Here is a 19,093-nt window from a genome sequence, read left to right as displayed (position 1 = left end):
GACAATGTTAGCGGAATGTTATATTATAGGCAACTAAATTTGCTTTCTATGCATAAATTGACATAAGCAGGGTTGTTGCAACTGTTCCCGCCAGACGAACTCTGAAATAAGCTGATATAGCTTTAAAATAGTTAAATTGGCAGCACTGGAGTCAATGTGACCAATCAAACGCTTTATTTTTATTTTATTCATGTTTATTCAGAGTTTAGAAAATGTATAAAATTGCTATTCAGCCAACTCGCCACCGGGCACCAACTGTAATTAAATATTATATAAATAAGCAAAAATAATTCCATCTCAGCAGTTACCATCTCCTACTTACCATTGTAATGTTGTTGCCATTAAGCAGAATCTGATCCAGCTTTGTGATGCGGCGTCCATCGGGCGTGTTCTCGTATTCCGTTACATCGTCCAGCAACATGTTGACAAAATCATCAAAGCCCAGCAGGGTGCCCACCATTTCCTTGTCGTTCTTCATGATGATGTGAATTCTGGAACCGATGCATTTGTCCACCAGTTCTGCCGGCACCATGACAAACGTTAAAAATGCTTGTAAATAGATGTTTTTTGTTGTTGCTTACCCAGTGGCATCAATGTGGATATGTTTGCGGGCGGCGGCACAGCAGTCATTTTGCGTAATTCACTCAAAAAAACAAAATAGAAACAAGAATGTTTAATAAGCGCCGAGCAGATGCGGCAAATGTTTTCGATAACATGCGAGTGCGTGGTGAATTCAGAACTATCGGTTTAACATGTGAGGGTGGGGTGAATTTCGAAGTCGATATTTTTACTGAGCATAGCTGCAGGCGAGCAAAGCAGCCGGTCTTTTGCCATAGTTAAAATAAGAAACAAGCGCCGCTGCCATGAACGACGGTAAATTATTTATTTATAAATATTATAAACACGCTCTAATAGTTTATCTACGCAGAGGAGATTATAAAACAGCGTCTGCTTATCGATGGCGATGGCACGGGCGAAGACCGCAGACTGAACATGCTCTTAAAACAGTTCCTGAAATGGGCCAATTCCAAGAACGACTCCCCGGAGACCAAGTAGACTGCCCGACAAATAATCCACAATTAATGCTCATTAACAAGCTTCAAATTTTAGTCAAATAATGTTCGATCGGTTGATGGCGCAGCTGGCACAATGTCAATTTGCCGCATTGAAAAATGTGCAAACGCTGCGGATGATCCAGGAGGAACAGGAGAACTACACGAAGCTGGCGGAGAAGCATCAGGAGAGCATCGAATTGGCCAAGGAGGAGATCGAGGCGAGCAAGAAGGAGCTAATCATAGCCAAGGAATTGCGAAAAAATAAAATGGAATACGATTTGCTCGCCTCGCTCATCGAAGCGCAGCCGGATCGCAAGGCCACCGAGAAACAAATCGAGACCATCAAAAAGGAGATCGACAAGCTGACACAGAAGAAGCTTAAGATGGAGTTCAAGTTCCAGAAGCGTCGTAACGACTTCACTCTACTGATGTACACCATACACGAGCTGGAGCAGCAGCTGGAGGAGGAGAACAGCTCGGGCTCGTCGTCTTCGTCAAGCGAAAGCGACGCCGCATCCGTTGATAATATCGACAATAATGGCATCATGGAGGTCAGCGACGAGGATGATGACGATGAACTGAACAACGTTGTGACCAACAAATTCGATAGCAATCGCGGCAAGCCCAAGGAAAACTCCGCCTCAACGGAGAGCTCCAAGGAACCCATAACCATGTCTGTCGACGAGGATGCCGTGCTGGAGCTGAGCATTGAAAAGGATGAGCACGACGTGGACGTGGCCGTGGCCAGTTAGAATAGGAGTACAAATTAGTTATACAATAATTAAAAAAAAAAAACAATTTATTTACAGTCAACAATTAGGTTGATTTAAATGCGAGATCCGCCACGAGAGCCACGTGATCCGACGGAAACGTAACGGACGGTATAGCCTCGTTGGCGCTCAACTCCTCCACCGTGGGCAGCGGCACAGACTGCAGCAGCTCCAAGCAATCGCTCTGATAGAATATATAATCCAAGCAGGCCGCAAAGAGCGTCGTATAATTGGTGTACGGCGGCGTGCCGCAAGCGGAGCTCATCATGAACGGCTGTCGGAGCTCCACATCGGTGACAGCCTCCTCCGCATTGCTGCGCCAGTCTACAAAATCGGTGCCCACAAACTGTTCGGTCATCAGCTTATAGATGCCACACTCCGGCACGCTATTAAAGTCGCCGCAGAATATGAGTCCAATATTTTGCGAACTAATATTGCGTTCCTTTATGGTCTGCCTGTACATGTGCTCCACGAAGATGAGCGAGAAACCGATCTGCAGCAAGCGTATGTGATCCGCATCGGGATGGAAGTAAAGATGTGTATTGGCCACCAGCACATAGCGATCCGTTTCGCGCAGCTGCAGCAGGCACAGCTGCAATGTGGTGGATCTGTCGCAGATGCGCTTGGCCAGCTGCTCGTTGTGCTTGATCCGATTCCAGAGCGGTGCGAAGATGGGCAAGGTGCTGATGTTGTCGCCAAGGTGCAGGACATAGTTGTGAAGCAGCTGGAACTGCGATTTGCGATAGAACAGGGCAATGCCCTCGGCGCAGGCGCCCTTGGGCGTCATGATGCCAGCGAAGCTATGCTCCAGCACGTGCTGCAGATCGTGCTCGAATATCTTAAGATCCACCTCCTGCAGGCACAGCAAGTCCGCATTGTAGCCAACCAGCTCCTTGATGAACAGCTGCTTGCGGTACTCAATTTTCAGTGCAGACGGAGCGCAGTAGGGAAACAGAGTCTTGCGCGCGTAATCCCCATCCGCATAAAGATCAGCCAGCAGATTGTAGCTGACCACGCGCATCTCATGGGCTCCGCTCAGCGGCTGGCGTGTATATTGCTGGCGCAGCTCGAAGGGACAAGCGCCGGGTCCCGGCTGAACCGGCAATTTGCTGATGCACTCCGTCGCCGGACCCGAGAGGCCACTCTCATTTGCCGGCGTCACAACCAGCTTTAAATGATAGCCTATATCCGCGGGCGCCATTTGATAGATCAGACCCTTACCGCATGGTTCCCACTTGGTTTGCTCATTAAAGATTCCTGATGCGGGCTTTGTTGCTTTGAACCATTCACCTGAACTGTGCGCCCGGCTGGCAAACTGCAGTTCGAGCTTCAGCGGATAAACCAGGCAGCCGGCCATCATAGAGCTGGGTAACTGGAGTGCTCCGATCCAGGGCTCATTGAGCACCACATCAAATGTGGTGTCCAAAACACGCAGTTTGAGTTCAACATTTGCAAGGTCCGACAGCAACTCGGCAAAGGTGATGCCCAGGATGCCTTCCTCGGACCCGTCCCGATGAAGCGCCACAATTATCTCATCCGGATTGGGGGGCGGCGTGGTCTCGGCAGCACCTGGTGCGCCCTTGGTCTTCTTCCTGCTGCGTTTGGTCAGCTCCTTCTCGACATTGTGCCGTATCCGGCTGAGGGCCTCATCCACACGCTCGTCCATGCGCCGGCAAAAGTTAAAGCTGCGATCTAGCTTGAGCTGCTTGTTGGCATAGCGAAACGTAATGTGCAGCTCCTCCGAATTTTGTGCATGGCGCAGATACACTTTATCCATGGCGACGGCTGTGCTGTGCGGCCGTATACTACGTAAGCAAGTCGAAAGTGCAGTTACTCGCAGTTGTTGTTGGAATAACTTGAGCCAACACAAATGAGAAAACTTTGCAATCATTGCCTTGCCGGCGTGCTGCTTTAGGCAGTGTTGCCAACACAGCTTTTTTATAGCTAATTTGAACAATGTTTCGGTCGTCAGCCGTAAAAAGTAAAATGTATCACTTATTTACCTACATTTTGTAGGCTATTTAGCCTTTTTTTGTTACTTAACATTGAATAAGGCTACTTTTTTTACTGGCCGGTGGCAACACTGCCCCTGTTATGAAAACAGGCGAATAGTTAGGCGCCCAATTTAAACTCAGAAATCTTTTCATAATTAGTGATTTCTGTCTGTTGTTCAAACAAAAGATACCATATTAAAAATAACAGTGGCTGTTTTGTGCTCGTCAAAACAATAAAATTGGGACTTTATATGCCTGTAAATACCATAAATAATCGATAACAGCGCTGTTACAATGTTATGTTATGTTACCTTGCTGTTATGCTTGATTAACAGTGCCAGTAAGCAGCTGTTAAATATCTGCTCATCTAGCAGTAGCTCCAATGAGCGATAATCAGTTCGCCTAGTTCATTTGTTCAGTAGAGTCGTCGTTCAGACGAACTTGAGCCAAACGTTTTGATACCAACTCGAATGCAAATATAAAATCGCGCACCAAAGACTAATTGAAAGTTTAATTTTTAATAATACAAGCACTGGTGCATGTCTCTTGCACCAACAGTTACACACAATGACGAGTGATGACAAAAGGTAGGTGGCAAAACAACAAATAAGCAAGCAAAGCATTGTGAGGTTATGTGTTTGTGTGCTGTGCGTGTGTATGCGTGTGCAATATGTGTGTGTGTGTGTATGTATATTAATTTGTGGTGTGTGCTTCCAAGCAGTTACGACTCCAGCGACAACAGCGAGACCGAGGAGCGCCGCGCCAAGCACAAAAAGTCCAAAAAGCATAAGAAACACAAAAAAACCAGCTCCAGCGAGAAGGTGCACAAGAAGCACAAGAAATCCAAGAAGCGCCATCAGCGTCAAAGCGAATCCTCAAATGCTGGCGCCCAAAGTCTTAGCAGCAAATTCACCGAGATCATGCAGGCGGCCAGCCGGGAGCGCAGCGCCATACTGTCGTCCAACGGCTCCGCCGACTTTCGCATCGTTAAACCCAACACGGATCCGTGCAGCCTGGTCGAGGAGATAACCAAAACCATACAGAACAAGGTGCTGCCCGTGCTGGAGGTGGCTACCTCGGGTAGCGAGAGTGAAGTGTATGTATCTAATGACAAAAACACCTAATAGAACATCTGTCTTCGGCACGCCGAAGATTAAATACCCTTGTGGAACTTTGGCTTAAGGTTTTGTAGGCCTGGATATCTTAAAGACTTGTTGAGAGATTCTTCCTGTAGAGCTCTGTCATATAGTCCGATGTTCATGAGATATGAATCATATATTTTTCAAATATCCGAACGATCATTCCTGACCATTTCGATTGCAAAGAAACAGACAGACGGGCATGATCCGAACTGTTCAAGATAAAGACTTTAGGGGCTCAAAGATGTCTCGTTCCATGGTTTACAATAGAGGATAAAAATAAGTGTTACAATAATAATGAGATAATCATATTTAATTCCAGCCCCATTGACATTGCCAGTCCTGTGTTGCCGGCCAAGCTCGAGGATGAGCTCAATTTAGAGGAGCTGATGAAGCAAAAGGCACTGCTGCAGGCGCGTCTGGGCGCCTACATGTCAGACACGGAGGGCGACGAGAGTCGCTCCAATTCGGTGCTGGCTAAGCGCAGACGTGACGAACTGCAGCAGCAACAGCAGCAGGCCATTATAGCAGCTATTGAGGTGCCTCAGGGCAGGCCGAGCTCGCAGTCTGCAGCGCCGCTGGCAACTGCAACTAGTAAACATGTTAATAATAAACAGTCTAACATCAATAACTCAAACGAACCCGATGTTATATTATTGGATGATTCTAGCGGTGGTCAGCGCACGCCCTCGCCCACGCCGGAGAAGCGACGACGTCACGCATCGCCCGCCCGCCCGCAGAGAAGTCGCACACGTGAGGACGCATCGCTGGCGACGGGACGCTCACGCGATCGACGCTCCCGCGATCGTGCGCCCCTCGATCAACGCAGTCGCACGCCGCGCCGTCGCATAGAGCAACAGCAGCAACAGCAGCAGCAGCAGCACCACAACCAGAGACGCCACCATCAGGAGTACAATAGGAACATGGAGGATCTGCGCCAGGAGATCAATCGCGACAAGCAGCGCGAGCGGCGCGAACAGAGTCGTGATCACGATCGACGTCCGGACAGGGACAGCCGACAGCCCGCGGAGCGAGCCGGCGGTCGGCCGCGTGAGCGTGACCAACGAGATCGTGAACGCTGGAATCGGCCACGGTCGCACAGTCGCAGCAAGGTTGAGTCGGACCGCAGACGTGAACGCGAACGCCAGCAGGAGCAGAATCGTGGTGGTGGCGGCACCGGACGCGGCGGACGAGGCTCTGGCAATGGCTTTGGCGCCGCGGATCGCGATCGCTACAAGGGCTCGCTGAGCGAGGGCCAGAAAATGCACGAAAAGGAGAGCAGCGACGAGGAAGTCAGCCTGGACATAGACATCAACGAGGATGAGGATGACGAGGAGCGCATCATTGAGCTGCGCCGCAAGCAGCGCGAGGAGCTGCTCAAGGTAACGGCACACAGCATAACGTATATATATATTGTCTTGGGTGACTGCTTGAAGATCAGATTGGGTGGAATACTAATGTATAATGCCAGCTTATATAAACTTGAGTTCCAACTACAAATTTCTTATCGTTTCTGAACAGAAATTGGGCACCAATGATCAGGAGTCGCGCACGGCCAGCCCAACGCCACGCAAATCCAATTCGTACGAGTCCAGAAGCACTTCACCCGTTTCCTCCAAACCGGAGCGTGCACAGCGCACGCCCACGCCCACGCTACAGGATAAGGAGGAGGAACACCAGCGAGATACACATGGCAAGACGGAGCCCTTTGATGCGAATTCGTCCAAGAACAGCGCAGTTAAAGAGAAACGCAACGAGTGGGACATGTTTGCCGATCAGGACGTCGATTCCAATTTCGATGTGAGTCGCAAGCTCGTAAATGTCACAATATCTTTTGCTCGCTTAAGTTTCTAATCCCAAATTCTCTTAATCCTTCTAGTCACCTAGCACAATTGTGCACAACAAGCATCAAATTGAGAATCCGGCGCTGACAGACAATTGGGACGATGCCGAGGGCTATTATCGCGTGCGCATCGGCGAGGTCCTGGACAATCGCTACCTAGTCAGCGGCTACACCGGACAGGGCGTGTTCAGCAATGTGGTGCGCGGCCGTGATCAGGCGCGTGGCGCCGCCAACGTGGCCATCAAAATTATACGCAACAATGAGATCATGTAAGTGCGAATCTAGGGAGCAGCCTAGCTATGCCTGGACAGAATTTAAAAGACTCTTAAAAAGGCTTTCATAAAACAAATATAGTTTTGTTCAACCGATTTTTAACGATTTCCACTTAGAAGATTTTCCAAAATTTGTTAGATCAATAGAAATATCGAGTCTTTAGTTAGTATAGTCTATATGTCTTGTAAGATGAAGCCTAATATTAATATTAAATATCCTGCAACAGGCACAAAACGGGTCTGCGCGAGTTGGAAATCCTGAAGAAGCTCAACGATGCCGATCCCGATGATCGTTTTCATTGTCTGCGTTTGTATCGGCACTTTTTCCACAAGCAGGTGAGTTTTTCAACTGGCTAAAAATATGATCAATTTATTTAAAAAAAATCTCTTTCAACCCCCGCGTTGTAGCATCTGTGCATGGTGTTTGAGCCGCTGGCTATGAATCTGCGTGAGGTGCTCAAGAAGTATGGCAAAAATGTGGGTCTGCACATCAAGGCGGTGCGCAGCTATACGCAGCAATTGTTCCTGGCGCTCAAACTGCTGAAGAAGACTGGCATACTGCATGCGGACATCAAGCCCGACAATATTCTGGTCAATGAGAATAATCTCATCTTGAAACTGTGCGATTTCGGCTCCGCTTCGGGCATAAGTGAGAACGAAATAACGCCTTATCTGGTTTCACGTTTCTATCGTGCACCCGAAATCATATTGGGCATACCCTATGATTATGGCATTGATACCTGGTCGGCCGGCTGCACCATCTACGAGCTGTACACGGGCAAGATATTGTTTAGCGGCAAAAGCAATAATCAAATGCTCAAGTTCTTTATGGATGTCAAAGGCAAAATACCCAATCGCATTGTACGCAAGGGTCAGTTCAGGGAGCAGCATTTCGACCAAAGCTGCAATTTTCTCTACCACGAGATAGACAAGCTAACCGAGCGGGTAAGTGACGCGTCTGAATACAGGGCTCTATTTTAAACTTTCTACTGATATCATTTCTGTTGCCTTTGCAGGAGAAAATCGTTGTGATGCCCGTGGTGAAGCCAACGCGCAATTTGCAGCAGGAGCTGATTGCCGATCAGAATTTGCCCGATGATCAGCATCGCAAGGTTACACAGCTGAAGGATCTGCTGGAGAATATGTTTGCACTGGATCCGGGCAAGCGTATATCGCTGAATCAGGCGCTAATGCATCCGTTTATACAGGAGAAAATGTAGATCCGAGAGAGAGAGAATAAACGTAATTCAATAATTTCTAGACTAAGCAATTACGTTAGCGATGTTAGTTAAAGCGAGTTATTCGAGTTATTATTATCATTACCGAACTTCAAAGGCGACCACTCACCCCCAGACAACACACATCTATTAAATAGAATACAGCTACTATCTTTCTACATACTATATATAAATATATATATACATATATATATTTATATATATGCAAATACTATATAAGCAAATGTACATAAGTTTTGTGGTTTTTTGTTGTACGCGCTTTGTGAAACGGCCGAGTTGTTATATGTGTGCGTGCTTACGACTTTTTCGATAGATCTAAGTAATACCTAATATATATATATATGTATATGCATGTACTATGTAAAACTACAAAAACACCCACCATATACCAATTCTTCTCTCACTACTCACACACACACACACGCGCGCAATTATATAGTATATATAACTACTAGTTGCATTCGCCTCTTTTCACAAACTATTATTAATATTTGATACCATTTCAGTGGACCTGCTCAGCCAAAATCACGTTTCTAGCAAACGTCTAGAAAAGTAATGTGGAGCCGCGAGCAGCGCAACTGGTAATAATTTATTTTTGGGCTCAAAATCAGTTTATAAACCAATTATAACACCGGGTCAGCTTGCTATAATTTTTTTTTTTCACCCTTTAAAAAAAAAACACATTATGGTTTGTCTTAAAGCCTCCGTTTAATGCTGTTGTTTTTTCTGAACTTGCAGCAAACTCGGCCGAAAGTGCCCACAAAATGTGGAAACTGCGCGTCTGTTGAAACTGACACAATTCCACGTCCGGGCGTAAGTTGTTAGATCCTTGAAAATCGCGTGTTTTACTGAGAAACATTCTCTCTCGTGTGTTTTTCTATCCACAGGTCAAAACGGGAGCGCGGATCCCCTCTTGGCACAAGTAACAGGTAACGTAAGCAAAAGGTTTAATATTTCCTTAAATGAACCCTGATAAGACTGCCAAGCGTAGAACAAAGCGTAGGAGTGAGGCATTAAGTTTGTTTAGGTTTGATTTTTAGCCCATCCATACTTTTGTTAGGCATATTCCAGGTCTGATCCGTCCGTCTTTCAAAGTAAATAAGTCTCAGTAGTTAAGTTATCTTAAGGAGCCATACATAAGTTAAGAGCTGGATGGTTCGGCTCACTCCTCATATCATATATCATATTGCTTCCTTAGGAACAATAGTTATTGTATGAAAAACTTACTCTTTAAGGACATCCTCACTGAACTCAACCTTTTCAAGTGTTACTGCATTCCTAGCTATCTCATATAGCTCCCATAAATTAATTTCATATAGATTTCATAGATAATCTCTAGAGAATTAGGCTCTTTTTGTCTGTAAAGATATCTTGATCAAATTGACAATTACGAGTATGCAGTAGATAAATCAGAAGCAGCCGAATCGAAATATGATGCCAATGCTAGGTCGAAAACTTAGTTCTTATATGAAAATCTTTTTGTTTTTCAAAGTATTTTGACTTTCATACATTTTTTCATTATGTTCCCTACATATAAGCTGCATATTATCAATACGAGACACTTATAGCATAGAGTTTTCCTCGATCGGTCAAATATTAAGTTCTTATATAAACAACTTTTATGTTTTCCAAGTTATCCTGAACAACTTGACATTTCCGAGTTCTAAACTGTTTCACACATATGAGCTGCATCCTATCAACAGTGGATTACTAGAATATATATTTTGAAGGGCCTCGAGCCAGCCAACAAATATTTTAGATATATAGGAAGCATATGTCGTTTTTCGTTTTTTATGTGGAAAAGGTTTAAGATAGCTTCGCAAAACTTGGCTTTAGAATTCTCCTCATATATTTGCAAAGTCGTAAGGCAGAGGTCCCCAAAGGGAAGACAATTTTAGCCCTTCAAAAAGAACCTAACCATTATGAGTTTCAACTTTATTCTCGAGAAAATTGGATATCTATATTATATAGTTGTCATAGAAACGAGGAACAGTGAATAGATTCTGATAGAATTCAATATGAGTTTTCGTATATCTACAGAGGTATAAAATCCTTGAGTCTGATTTTGTTAAATTTCAAAGATTTCCTAGCCGGGGGCTTAATCAAGGCAGTTTATTATATCATTTCACAGTCCTTAAGTAAAGTTTGTTAAGTCGAACATACAAATTTCAATTACAACGGAAATTTCAACAAGCTTTCAAAAGAATTGATTTCTTTTTGCTTGCTTTAACAGACTAGTTATATAAATATATATATATATGTATTCTAAAAAATTAAATATAGTCAGCTACTTTGAAGAGTTATCCTGGCACCGATGGCTAGTCCAGTGTGTCGCTGGGCGTGGGCAGCTTCAGAGCCGTCTGCAGCGTCTCGCTGGCGTTGAGGGTGTGCAGCCGTGGGGGGCGGAGTTCGCTGCGCAGCAAACACTTGAACTTCTTGGGCTTCCAGTTGTTGTTGGCGTGCGGATCGCGCAACAGGCCAAAGAGGCATTCAAAGACGCCAACAGATCTGTCGGCCGTGTGCAGTGTGCCGCAGCAGAGCACCACGACCTGGCCAAAGTTGTCGATGCGTCCCTGCACGCCCGAATGCGTTAAATTGGGATTAAAGTAGAAGCCAAACTGTTGCTTAGCGCTGATCAGCGCTAACAGCACCTGCTCAGCGCTGGCGCACTGCATCTCGCTGGAGCCGTCGTCCGCAATGACCTCCAGCTGCAGCGCCGCATCGCTCCACAAATCGGTCAGCTTCAGCTGATCGGAGTTGTATTTGTCGAAGAACCATTCGCCAAATTTGCGCGCTATCAAATGTATGGGGAACTCCTCTTCCTTGCACGGCTGGGTCGGACAATATGTGTCCAAGCTAGTTGAGCTTTGGACTTGCATGGTGCCCTTGTTCAGCTGTTGATCCCAATAATTTATCACCCGCATGACCAGATCCGCTTTGGTGAAATCTGTATTGGCACCGGGCAGGCGTTTATGCAGGTATTTGAACAACAGGTCCCGTGTAATGTGTCGTTTATACAGCAGCTTGTGTATGTCCTCCGTGTGCGCCGTCAGGTAGTCCAGCGCCTCTGTAGGCAGAAATCTTGTTGGGTTTGTTTATGGTTTTGCGTCATTTTGCTTACCTTCGGGCTCTTCGATGCTGCACACATTTTTTGTGACGCTTCTGGCCAGCTGCAGCAGCACGGGTGTGTTTGTTTCGTTAATCAGGAGATCGCGCAGCCCGATGCGATGCTGCTCCGATATGGACATGTTTTTAGTTTGCAATAAATATATGCAAACAAATAAATTACAAGCATTTGGCTGGCCAGGTGTGAGAACAGCGCTTGCAGTGTGACCGTAAATGATAACCAAAAAATACCTAGTTTTTATGCTGTGCACACACAGGCTGGCAGTGCTGGAAAATGCGCTCACTGCGCTTGCTAAGCAAATTCAATTATATTCAATTTGATATTGCACGCTTTTAAATACAATTAATGTTATACATTTAAATCATATCAAATACATGCTACATTTTGTTGCCGGCATAAATCACGTATTCGTTGCCGCATAAACGCCGTTATTGCCGTTTCGTTTCCACACACTCATTCGCAATAAATATTTACGTTTTGCAAAACGGGTTTTAATAGGTTTCGGGGACAGAGTACACCTTAAAAGCTTTCCCAACTAAGGGGCTGGACCTTATCTCTTATCGTAATCGAGTCCGACAAATATGTCGGCGACAATCGAACACCAGTTTTAGTGGCAAAGCGCAGCGGAATTTACATTAATTTGCGCGTTTACCTGAGTGTTAGTGCATACGTAACTCCCCCACAAACAAAGTCTGCAAATGGAAACCGGCGAGGGAAATATGGCTGGGCCATTTATTGGCGCCATTGACGAGGGCACGACCTCGGCGCGCTTTATGATATTCCGTGCGGGCACCGATGACATCGTCTGCTACCATCAGATCGAGGTGCCGTCCATTTTCGTCAAGGAGGGCTGGTGCGAGCAGGATCCGCGCGTCATTACCAACACTGTCAACGAGTGCATCGAAGGCGCCTGCCAAAAGCTGGTCGCGCTGGGCGGCAAAATCGAGGTGAGCGACGGGGTCGGGGCCTATATAAAGGGGGGGGGGGGGGGGGGGGGGGGGGGGGGGAAGGCAAGGGTAGACACATTCTAGTTTCGCATCAAGCGCCAGGAAGCATATAAAAAGTCTTGCTAGTTTTAAAAACCGTACTTTAATGACAAGCACAAGGACACCGATTGGTTTTGGGGATCGGCTGCAGCTGGTTAACTGGCGCTGGCGTGTAGATAGTCGCGGTACTTTTGTGCCTCGTCAATGCGTTCCTGGAGCGTGCGCGGCGGCAGATTCTCGGCGCGATCGTCCAGCTTCACGTAGATCTGATCGTTGTGCCCGAAGTCGCCATTGCGTCGCGGCATGACATGGAAGTGAACGTGCGGGACCGTCTGGCCGGCATTGGCGCCATCCTGGACGGTGACCGTGGCGGAAGTGGTGCCGTAGATGTGCTCCAGCATGCGCTGCACCATGCACACGGTGGCAAACAGGTCTGTGATCTCGGCACAGTTGAGTCCATTGAGGCGCGGCGTCACACGCTTCGTGGAGACGAGGACGTGGCCCTCGACGACGCAGCGCAGATTGGTGAAGGCATAACAGTGCTCGGACTCGAAGAATATGGTGCGCTTGTCCACGATGTTTGCCGCAAAGGGTCGATCCTGTCCAGCCTGTGTGCTCGGCGCACACAGCTTGTAGTCCGGAGCGCTCAGCTTGAAGCCCGTCAGGCTGTAGATGTCGTTGCGTCGATGCTCGAAGCAGGGCATGCTCTGATAGAGCTTCTCCAGCTGGCACAGTTCCAGCTCGGCTATGGCCACGGCCAGCTCCTGGTCGCCGCCGCAATCGGCCAGCACATTGCCCCAGGGACCGATGATCATGCTGTGGCCCCAGCTCTGACGCTTCTTGTTGTGCCAGCCCTGCTGGGCGGCGGCCACCACAAAGCACTGCGTCTCGATGGCGCGCGCCCGCAGCAGAATCTCCCAGTGTGCCTTGCCCGTGGCATAGGTAAAGGCTGCCGGATAGGTCAACAGCTGGGCGCCTTGTTTGCGCAGCAGCAGCGCCGGCTCCGCAAAGCGCAGATCATAGCAGATCTGCAGGCCCACCTGGCCGGCGGGCGTCGCCACGGGCTTCTCCAGCCGTTCACCCGGCGCCACCGTATCCGATTCACGCAAACGTATATCCTTGGTGGTCGCATCGAACAGATGCAGCTTGCGATAGACGGCCGCCAATTCGCCCCGATCATTGACCAGAACATGGGCATTGTATATTCTCGCGTTTTCCGCATCGGAGCCCGTCTTCAGCTCGTGCACGCCGCCCAGCGACAGCCACATCTGATGGCATTTGGCCAGCTCCTGATACTTGCGCATCAGCTGCCCAGTGAGGGGCTCCGCCAGCTGCAGCGTCTCGCCGCGATTCTCGCCCACAAAATCACAGCACTCGGGCAGAAATAGCATCTTGGCCTTTGAGGCGGCGGCACGTGCCACCAGCTCCTCCACTTGACGCAAATTGCACGCCTTGTCATTGGTCGCACGCATCTGGCCAACGGCCACGACAGCGGCGGCGCCGCCGGCATCTGGCACACCTGACATAATGCGCAGCTGCTGTTTGTTACGGCTGAATATGATTTGGGCGACTGTTCGACTGAGAATTTTAACTGTGTTTGACATTGAGGCGAACGGCACAACCTTAATTAAATATCCGGCTACAGTAAAAATAATTGTTACGTCGTTTTGCTTGCCTCTCTATATTTTTCTTTTGTTATTTCCTTATCAGCAAGTTTTTCTTTCTTTACATATATTTTTTGTTTACTGTTTCTCTGCTGGCCGACCAGTGTTGCCAAGCCGCGCAAATGCGGCAAAAATGAACGCGAGCTTTGAACAGCGCGCCAAAAAGCTTTTGTTCAAACTGCAAGCTTTAAAGAAGCATTTTATTCAAAGCTCAAGTGAATAGTTCTTGGAAAATATACAAGAGCCGTTATTTTCGTCGATTAAATACTTGCGAAAAAATGTGTTGTAAAATTAAGTAAAGATTTTTAAGGAGCAGATGAAATGTAAAGGGTCAAAATTTCTCATTCTCTCTTTTTTTTTTTTAATTTATTTTCATTAGTTCTCAGGCCATTTAAGCTAAAAGTTAAAAATAAGTTAAACGTTTCATTACTACAAATAATTAAACAATTTTTTTTTTATATATTTTCCCAAATTCTCAGGACATTTTGGCCATTGGCATTACCAATCAGCGTGAGTCGACTTTGGTTTGGGATCGCAACACGGGCGAGGCGCTGGCCAATGCCATTATTTGGCTGGACAATCGGACCACAAGCACTGTGGAGGAATTGCTGGAAACGATACCGAACAATGCGCGGAACATTAACTATTTGCGGCCACTGTGCGGCTTGCCGTTATCGCCGTACTTCTCCGGCGTAAAGCTCCGCTGGCTGCGCGACAATGTGGCCACGGTGCGCAGGGCCATGGACACGGGCGACGCCATGTTTGGCACCATCGACACCTGGCTGATGTACAATCTGACGGGTGGAGTGAATGGCGGTGTGCACAAGACGGACGTGACAAATGCGTCGCGCACCATGCTCATGAACATCGAGACGCTGCAATGGGATGCCAATCTGTTAAAGTTCTTTGGCCTGCCCAATAGCATACTGCCGGAGATCTGCTCGAGCGCCGAGCACTTTGGCACGATTGCGGCCGGCGTACTGCGGGGCATCAGCATTACGGCGGATCTGGGTGATCAGCAGGCGGCGCTGGTAGGTCAGCAGTGTCTGGTCAAGGGCCAGGCCAAAGCCACATACGGCACCGGCTGCTTTTTGCTCTACAATACGGGTCCCTCCATAGTGCACTCACAGCACGGCCTGCTGACCACTGTGGGCTATCAGCTGGGACGCAAGGCGACGCCCTACTACGCGCTGGAGGGCAGCGTCTCCATAGCTGGCGCCGCCTTCAATTGGCTGCGCGACAACATTGGACTCATTCAGAATACGGCCCAGATTGAGTCCATGGCCAGCCAGGTGGACAGCTCGTTGGATGTGTACTTTGTGCCCGCCTTCAATGGGCTGTATGCGCCCTACTGGAATCAGGATGCACGCGGTGTGCTCTGCGGCCTCAGCGAGGAGACGACCAGTGAGCATATTGTCCGCGCTACGCTGGAGGCGGTTTGCTTCCAGGTGCGCGACATACTCGACTCCATGCACAAGGACTGCAAAATTCCGCTGGCCAAGCTGATGGTCGATGGCGGCATGACCGTCAACAATCTGTTCCTGCAGCTGCAGTCCGATCTCGTCGGCATTCATGTGCTGCGCGCCAAGATTGCAGAGACCACAGCGCTGGTAGGTTCAACTTATAGAAATGCATGCATGCCAAACGAAAGCCAGTTCGGATACTCGAGTAGCGTTAATCATGTTCGACCGCACATGTTTGCCTCGAACATGTTGCTTACTCGAATAGCTCGAACTTTGTTTCGTGAATAGGAAGTATCCTAACCGATGAAGAGCTATAATCCCATCTTGGTCCACTTTTAATTCATTTTTCTATCTGTTCCAGGGCGCTGCGATGGCCGCCTACAAGACGGTGGCGCCCCAGTACAACATGGAGGGGCCACTCTCCAAGTCGGAGGAACGCGAGGCCGTCAAGCCGAAAATAAATTCCACGGAGCGTAATTTGCGCTATCAGAAATGGAAAATGGCCATTGAGCGTTCCCTGAACTGGGAGACGTCCACGCTGGCGCAAGGCGAGCGCGGATCCTTTGATGGTGCCTAAAGTGGGGCGCAGTACCCAATCGCAAAGCCATGGCAATATGTTTCTTAATTGAATAAAATTTGTTTTCATTTGTTTAATAATTGGAGCAGGCGTGAATTTCCGGACAACTCCATACTGGTGAGTTAAGTGTGCTCGAATAGCAGTTACCCTACATTTATAACTTTTATTTTGCAATTCATATTCCTAACTTTTTTGAACAACTCGAAGTTATTTCCTTGGCAGGGTATATTTAGGTTTTTGTTTTATTTTGGATAGTGTATACAAAATTTTGGATTTAAAACGTACAAAGCGTTGTTCTGGGTGCGTGCAGCTAAGGAGATGGCAGTGTATATATCCAGCCCTTGGGGCGATCTCTACACATGTTCATCAACAATGCCCGGCGCAGCAACCGCTGCGGCTGCAAGCTCCAGTTCGTTTAACATGACGACGCCGCCGGCGGCTTCATCGACCGCAACAACGGCGGCTACAACGTCGGCGGGAACGCCAATGTTAACCATGCCCATGGCCGGTGCGCCCAGATCAACATTGTGTGCTTGAGCATTGACCACGGCTACGGCGGGCGGCGGTATGGGATTGCCACCTGAAAGTAGCAGGAGAACAGTTAGAAAAATCAGGCACAGAAGCAGTTGGAGTATACGCACTTGCATCTAATTCGAGCGGCGGATCGGCATTCGCCTCGGCGAGATTCGTAACAGACTTGGACTTGACACACTGAAAATCGACATGACGACTCTTGGCCTCCTCCTTCTCCCAAGACATATGTATGAACGGACGCTGAACATAGCTGTAAATGACCTCAGCACGGCCGCCGGGCCTGCGGCGTATCTTCTCCTTGTGCGTGGGATAGCCCTCAATGCCGCAGCGTATCTTCTTTAGACCGCGATCCTTCATCACCTGCTTGGCCACATCGCGATTCTCAATGTACTTGAAGAAACGATGCATCGCAGTGCTATGCACAGCTGCAGCAAATGTGGAATTAAGGGACTTAGTAGATGTACATAATAATGGTAATCATGACCTACTCTGGCAATACTCCTCGCCCATTTGCGGAGGGAACTCTTCATCCCAGTCGACCATGTCGTCGTCGAGCAGCACAACGACATGGCATTCGCGATCGCCGCGCTGCGCTGAGGCGACCATTAGCGGCAATATCAGATCCTCCAGAAAGACCTCAAACTGTTGGCGGGCACCCTCGTTGCTCAGCTCATGGAGCAGGCCTCCTTTGTGAGAAACAGAGGCGTGTGTGTGTGTCAGCATGGCAGAGGGGGTGGTAAAGACAAACGAGAGGGAGAGGAGAGCAAAGTAGACGGCATTTGACTAAGAGGTAGAGCCCTGCATCGGTTAAATCATTTACATCAAACTCGGAAACTCAATCGAACCGACAGCAACAAGTTCGAGCCAACTTTTTGTGTTCAAGTTCGACTGAACCGAATATCGAACACAGGAAATACGAAAAGAAAGACGTTTCGGTTGACTCGATGCAGGTCTCTACTGAGAGACGCTCCCGCAATCTGTAATACTCACTTAGATTCTGGCAGCGCACAGTGGTCGCGTCGAAGGGTATCAGCAGATAGTCGCAGGCCTCCTTCAGCTCCGGCACCGATACGGTTGGCGGGCAGCGTATAACACCGCTCTTGTAGTATTCGAGTATGGAGCGGAACACCAAATGGGAGATGCCATCGGCCAGTTCGTATTCGCCGCGCTCATTCGGATGCACACACTGAAACCCGGTGCCGAACATGGTGCCCAGCATGGTATTGGGATGGGCTGTGAGCAGCGTTTGCTCAACGGTGAAACGCACGCCGTCCACCAGCATGCAGATGCGTTCGGGCGGACCCAGACGCGCAGCAGCAGCAGCAGCCGCTGCAGCAGCGGCGGCGGCAGCGGCAGCGCTGCTCGTAGTGGGCGTCATGGATTTGTCATGCTTGGAGATGGCGCCGCTGCTGACGCTCATGGCGCTGTGCTGCTGCTGCTGCCGTTGCATGTAGGTGCTGCTGCGACTGCGATTCTTTAGAATGCGCCGTCTGCGCTCCTCGGCAGCCTCAAGATTCTCCTCGATGCTGCTGCTGTCACTGTATGTGTCGTGTTGTTGTTGTTGCTGTTGTTGTTTTTGCTTATTACTGTTGCTATTGTTGTTGTTGCTGTTGTTGCTACCACTACTATTCGAATTTGGAGTTGTTGACATTTTTCGGAATTTATTTGGCTGGCACTGCGTCGTGCACTCGTTTTCAAAAAATCACTCGAAACTCAGATTATTCTAGCAAACTGCAGACAAAGAAATGCATTTGCATTTGGCGCTGTTCTTAAATGCCAGGCTGCGTGTGTGTCGACGGGCTTCTCTATAAGCTTATCGTTTGTTAAATCTATAAGTCGCAATTACTATTTTTTTTTTGTTGTCTCCTTACATTATTTTATGATGTAAAAAAAACTTTTGTGCGAACTGTTTTTTTGCGCTTCTGTATTCTCTTCCTTTGCTGCTTTATGTTGGTGGTTGACTCTCATTCGATAACCAATTGTGAGTGACATCGGCGCGGACATCGGAACTCCACTTTTATTTCAATGAGCCGCCCGACAGGCGGCCTAACTGACAACAATACATAACGCACACACAAATATGAAAATTCGTTGATTTTTCACGCATAGACTAGCTTTTCTCTAACGAAATATTATTAATTAAATATGAGTGAGTAGTGATTGGTAGCAATATCGGTTCCCGGAGCCAAAGGCTGAAACTGGTTTCGATAATTTTAAATTGGGAACTAGCATTGACTAGTGCCGATATCGATAATCGATTCCGGTACAGCTCTAATAATCGATAAGCCGAAAAGCAAAATGGCAGACGTAGAAAAGGAAACCGAGAAGAAAATCTTGTAAATAATCCGTAAAAAAATTGCATATTTGTCGCAAACATTATGCCAATTGCGCGAAACGCGAGTGCATAATAAACGCAACGTGCAATTCGTTT

General features: G+C 47.9%; 8 protein-coding genes across 10 annotated transcripts; 3 read left to right on the top strand and 5 right to left on the bottom strand.

The window, feature by feature from the left end:
• Positions 1–117: 117 nt before the first annotated feature.
• On the bottom strand, positions 118–656 carry LOC115762653 (U6 snRNA-associated Sm-like protein LSm5). Its single transcript, XM_030704959.1, has 3 exons — positions 582–656; positions 323–519; positions 118–255 (listed from the first exon to the last, which is right to left on the bottom strand). The coding sequence occupies exons 1-3, from the start codon at positions 628–630 to the stop codon at positions 226–228; spliced, it is 276 nt and encodes a 91-aa protein (XP_030560819.1). The 5' UTR covers positions 631–656; the 3' UTR covers positions 118–225.
• Positions 657–799: 143 nt separating this feature from the next.
• On the top strand, positions 800–1,840 carry LOC115762652 (THO complex protein 7). The gene is made up of 3 exons (XM_030704958.1): positions 800–873; positions 929–1,052; positions 1,111–1,840. Exons 1-3 carry the CDS (start codon positions 864–866, stop codon positions 1,805–1,807), a joined length of 831 nt encoding a protein of 276 aa, XP_030560818.1. The 5' UTR covers positions 800–863; the 3' UTR covers positions 1,808–1,840.
• LOC115762651 (2',5'-phosphodiesterase 12) lies at positions 1,838–3,854 on the bottom strand. Its single transcript, XM_030704957.1, has one exon. The coding sequence runs from the start codon at positions 3,714–3,716 to the stop codon at positions 1,872–1,874; it is 1,845 nt and encodes a 614-aa protein (XP_030560817.1). The 5' UTR covers positions 3,717–3,854; the 3' UTR covers positions 1,838–1,871.
• A 384-nt stretch (positions 3,855–4,238) lies between these two features.
• On the top strand, positions 4,239–9,292 carry LOC115762766 (serine/threonine-protein kinase PRP4 homolog). Of its 3 annotated transcripts, XM_030705113.1 has the most exons (11): positions 4,239–4,406; positions 4,541–4,915; positions 5,281–6,340; positions 6,480–6,758; positions 6,838–7,070; positions 7,301–7,409; positions 7,482–8,018; positions 8,090–8,315; positions 8,818–8,892; positions 9,050–9,124; positions 9,199–9,291. In XM_030705113.1, the coding sequence occupies exons 1-8, from the start codon at positions 4,387–4,389 to the stop codon at positions 8,291–8,293; spliced, it is 2,817 nt and encodes a 938-aa protein (XP_030560973.1). In that variant the 5' UTR covers positions 4,239–4,386; the 3' UTR covers positions 8,294–8,315; positions 8,818–8,892; positions 9,050–9,124; positions 9,199–9,291. The 3 variants fall into 3 exon arrangements, with proteins under 3 accessions (XP_030560973.1, XP_030560970.1, XP_030560972.1); XM_030705110.1 differs by lacking the exon at positions 4,239–4,406 and having other exon boundaries at positions 4,481–4,915; positions 9,199–9,292; XM_030705112.1 differs by lacking the exons at positions 4,239–4,406; positions 8,818–8,892; positions 9,050–9,124; positions 9,199–9,291 and having other exon boundaries at positions 4,481–4,915; positions 8,090–8,724.
• A 1,101-nt stretch (positions 9,293–10,393) lies between these two features.
• Positions 10,394–11,707, bottom strand: LOC115762550 (uncharacterized protein C3orf38 homolog). Its single transcript, XM_030704824.1, has 2 exons — positions 11,433–11,707; positions 10,394–11,378 (listed from the first exon to the last, which is right to left on the bottom strand). The coding sequence occupies exons 1-2, from the start codon at positions 11,557–11,559 to the stop codon at positions 10,630–10,632; spliced, it is 876 nt and encodes a 291-aa protein (XP_030560684.1). The 5' UTR covers positions 11,560–11,707; the 3' UTR covers positions 10,394–10,629.
• A 224-nt stretch (positions 11,708–11,931) lies between these two features.
• On the top strand, positions 11,932–16,191 carry LOC115762548 (glycerol kinase). The gene is made up of 3 exons (XM_030704822.1): positions 11,932–12,385; positions 14,568–15,698; positions 15,913–16,191. Exons 1-3 carry the CDS (start codon positions 12,137–12,139, stop codon positions 16,126–16,128), a joined length of 1,596 nt encoding a protein of 531 aa, XP_030560682.1. The 5' UTR covers positions 11,932–12,136; the 3' UTR covers positions 16,129–16,191.
• LOC115762549 (nitrilase and fragile histidine triad fusion protein NitFhit) lies at positions 12,516–14,089 on the bottom strand. The gene has a single exon (XM_030704823.1). It carries the CDS (start codon positions 14,026–14,028, stop codon positions 12,580–12,582), a length of 1,449 nt encoding a protein of 482 aa, XP_030560683.1. The 5' UTR covers positions 14,029–14,089; the 3' UTR covers positions 12,516–12,579.
• A 147-nt stretch (positions 16,192–16,338) lies between the features above and the next one.
• Positions 16,339–18,792, bottom strand: LOC115762688 (BTB/POZ domain-containing protein 10). Its single transcript, XM_030705009.1, has 5 exons — positions 18,534–18,792; positions 17,653–18,467; positions 17,151–17,348; positions 16,770–17,087; positions 16,339–16,708 (listed from the first exon to the last, which is right to left on the bottom strand). Exons 2-5 carry the CDS (start codon positions 18,311–18,313, stop codon positions 16,482–16,484), a joined length of 1,404 nt encoding a protein of 467 aa, XP_030560869.1. The 5' UTR covers positions 18,314–18,467; positions 18,534–18,792; the 3' UTR covers positions 16,339–16,481.
• Positions 18,793–19,093: the final 301 nt, after the last annotated feature.

Source organism: Drosophila novamexicana, unplaced genomic scaffold (assembly GCF_003285875.2).
Source record: "Drosophila novamexicana strain 15010-1031.04,08,12 unplaced genomic scaffold, DnovRS2.1 tig00000644-arrow-pilon, whole genome shotgun sequence".
In the NCBI taxonomy this organism is placed as follows: Eukaryota; Metazoa; Arthropoda; class Insecta; order Diptera; family Drosophilidae; genus Drosophila; species Drosophila novamexicana.
The sequence above is the reverse complement of the archived record's forward strand: the minus strand, read 5'-3'. Positions and strand labels throughout refer to the sequence as shown.

Excerpts from the sequence above, each read along its gene's own strand:
- LOC115762766 (XM_030705110.1), top strand. The coding sequence starts at position 4,506 with ATGTATATTAATTTGTGGTGTGTGCTTCCAAGCAGTTACGACTCCAGC. Across the intron at positions 4,916-5,280 it reads TCGGGTAGCGAGAGTGAAGT|CCCCATTGACATTGCCAGTC; the intron begins GTATGTATCTAA and ends ATTTAATTCCAG. Across the intron at positions 7,410-7,481 it reads GGCACTTTTTCCACAAGCAG|CATCTGTGCATGGTGTTTGA; the intron begins GTGAGTTTTTCA and ends CCCGCGTTGTAG.
- LOC115762548 (XM_030704822.1), top strand. The coding sequence starts at position 12,137 with ATGGAAACCGGCGAGGGAAATATGGCTGGGCCATTTATTGGCGCCATT. Across the intron at positions 12,386-14,567 it reads CGCTGGGCGGCAAAATCGAG|GACATTTTGGCCATTGGCAT; the intron begins GTGAGCGACGGG and ends CCAAATTCTCAG. Across the intron at positions 15,699-15,912 it reads TTGCAGAGACCACAGCGCTG|GGCGCTGCGATGGCCGCCTA; the intron begins GTAGGTTCAACT and ends TATCTGTTCCAG.
- LOC115762549 (XM_030704823.1), bottom strand. The coding sequence starts at position 14,028 with ATGTCAAACACAGTTAAAATTCTCAGTCGAACAGTCGCCCAAATCATA.
- LOC115762550 (XM_030704824.1), bottom strand. The coding sequence starts at position 11,559 with ATGTCCATATCGGAGCAGCATCGCATCGGGCTGCGCGATCTCCTGATT. Across the intron at positions 11,379-11,432 it reads CAGCATCGAAGAGCCCGAAG|AGGCGCTGGACTACCTGACG; the intron begins GTAAGCAAAATG and ends TTCTGCCTACAG.
- LOC115762652 (XM_030704958.1), top strand. Across the intron at positions 1,053-1,110 it reads AACGACTCCCCGGAGACCAA|TCAAATAATGTTCGATCGGT; the intron begins GTAGACTGCCCG and ends TTCAAATTTTAG.
- LOC115762653 (XM_030704959.1), bottom strand. The coding sequence starts at position 630 with ATGACTGCTGTGCCGCCGCCCGCAAACATATCCACATTGATGCCACTG. Across the intron at positions 520-581 it reads ATCCACATTGATGCCACTGG|AACTGGTGGACAAATGCATC; the intron begins GTAAGCAACAAC and ends TGGTGCCGGCAG. Across the intron at positions 256-322 it reads ATGGCAACAACATTACAATG|TTGGTGCCCGGTGGCGAGTT; the intron begins GTAAGTAGGAGA and ends ATTTAATTACAG.
- LOC115762688 (XM_030705009.1), bottom strand. The coding sequence starts at position 18,313 with ATGTCAACAACTCCAAATTCGAATAGTAGTGGTAGCAACAACAGCAAC. Across the intron at positions 17,088-17,150 it reads GGGCGAGGAGTATTGCCAGA|CTGTGCATAGCACTGCGATG; the intron begins GTAGGTCATGAT and ends CATTTGCTGCAG. Across the intron at positions 16,709-16,769 it reads GCCGCTCGAATTAGATGCAA|GTGGCAATCCCATACCGCCG; the intron begins GTGCGTATACTC and ends TGCTACTTTCAG.
- LOC115762651 (XM_030704957.1), bottom strand. The coding sequence starts at position 3,716 with ATGATTGCAAAGTTTTCTCATTTGTGTTGGCTCAAGTTATTCCAACAA.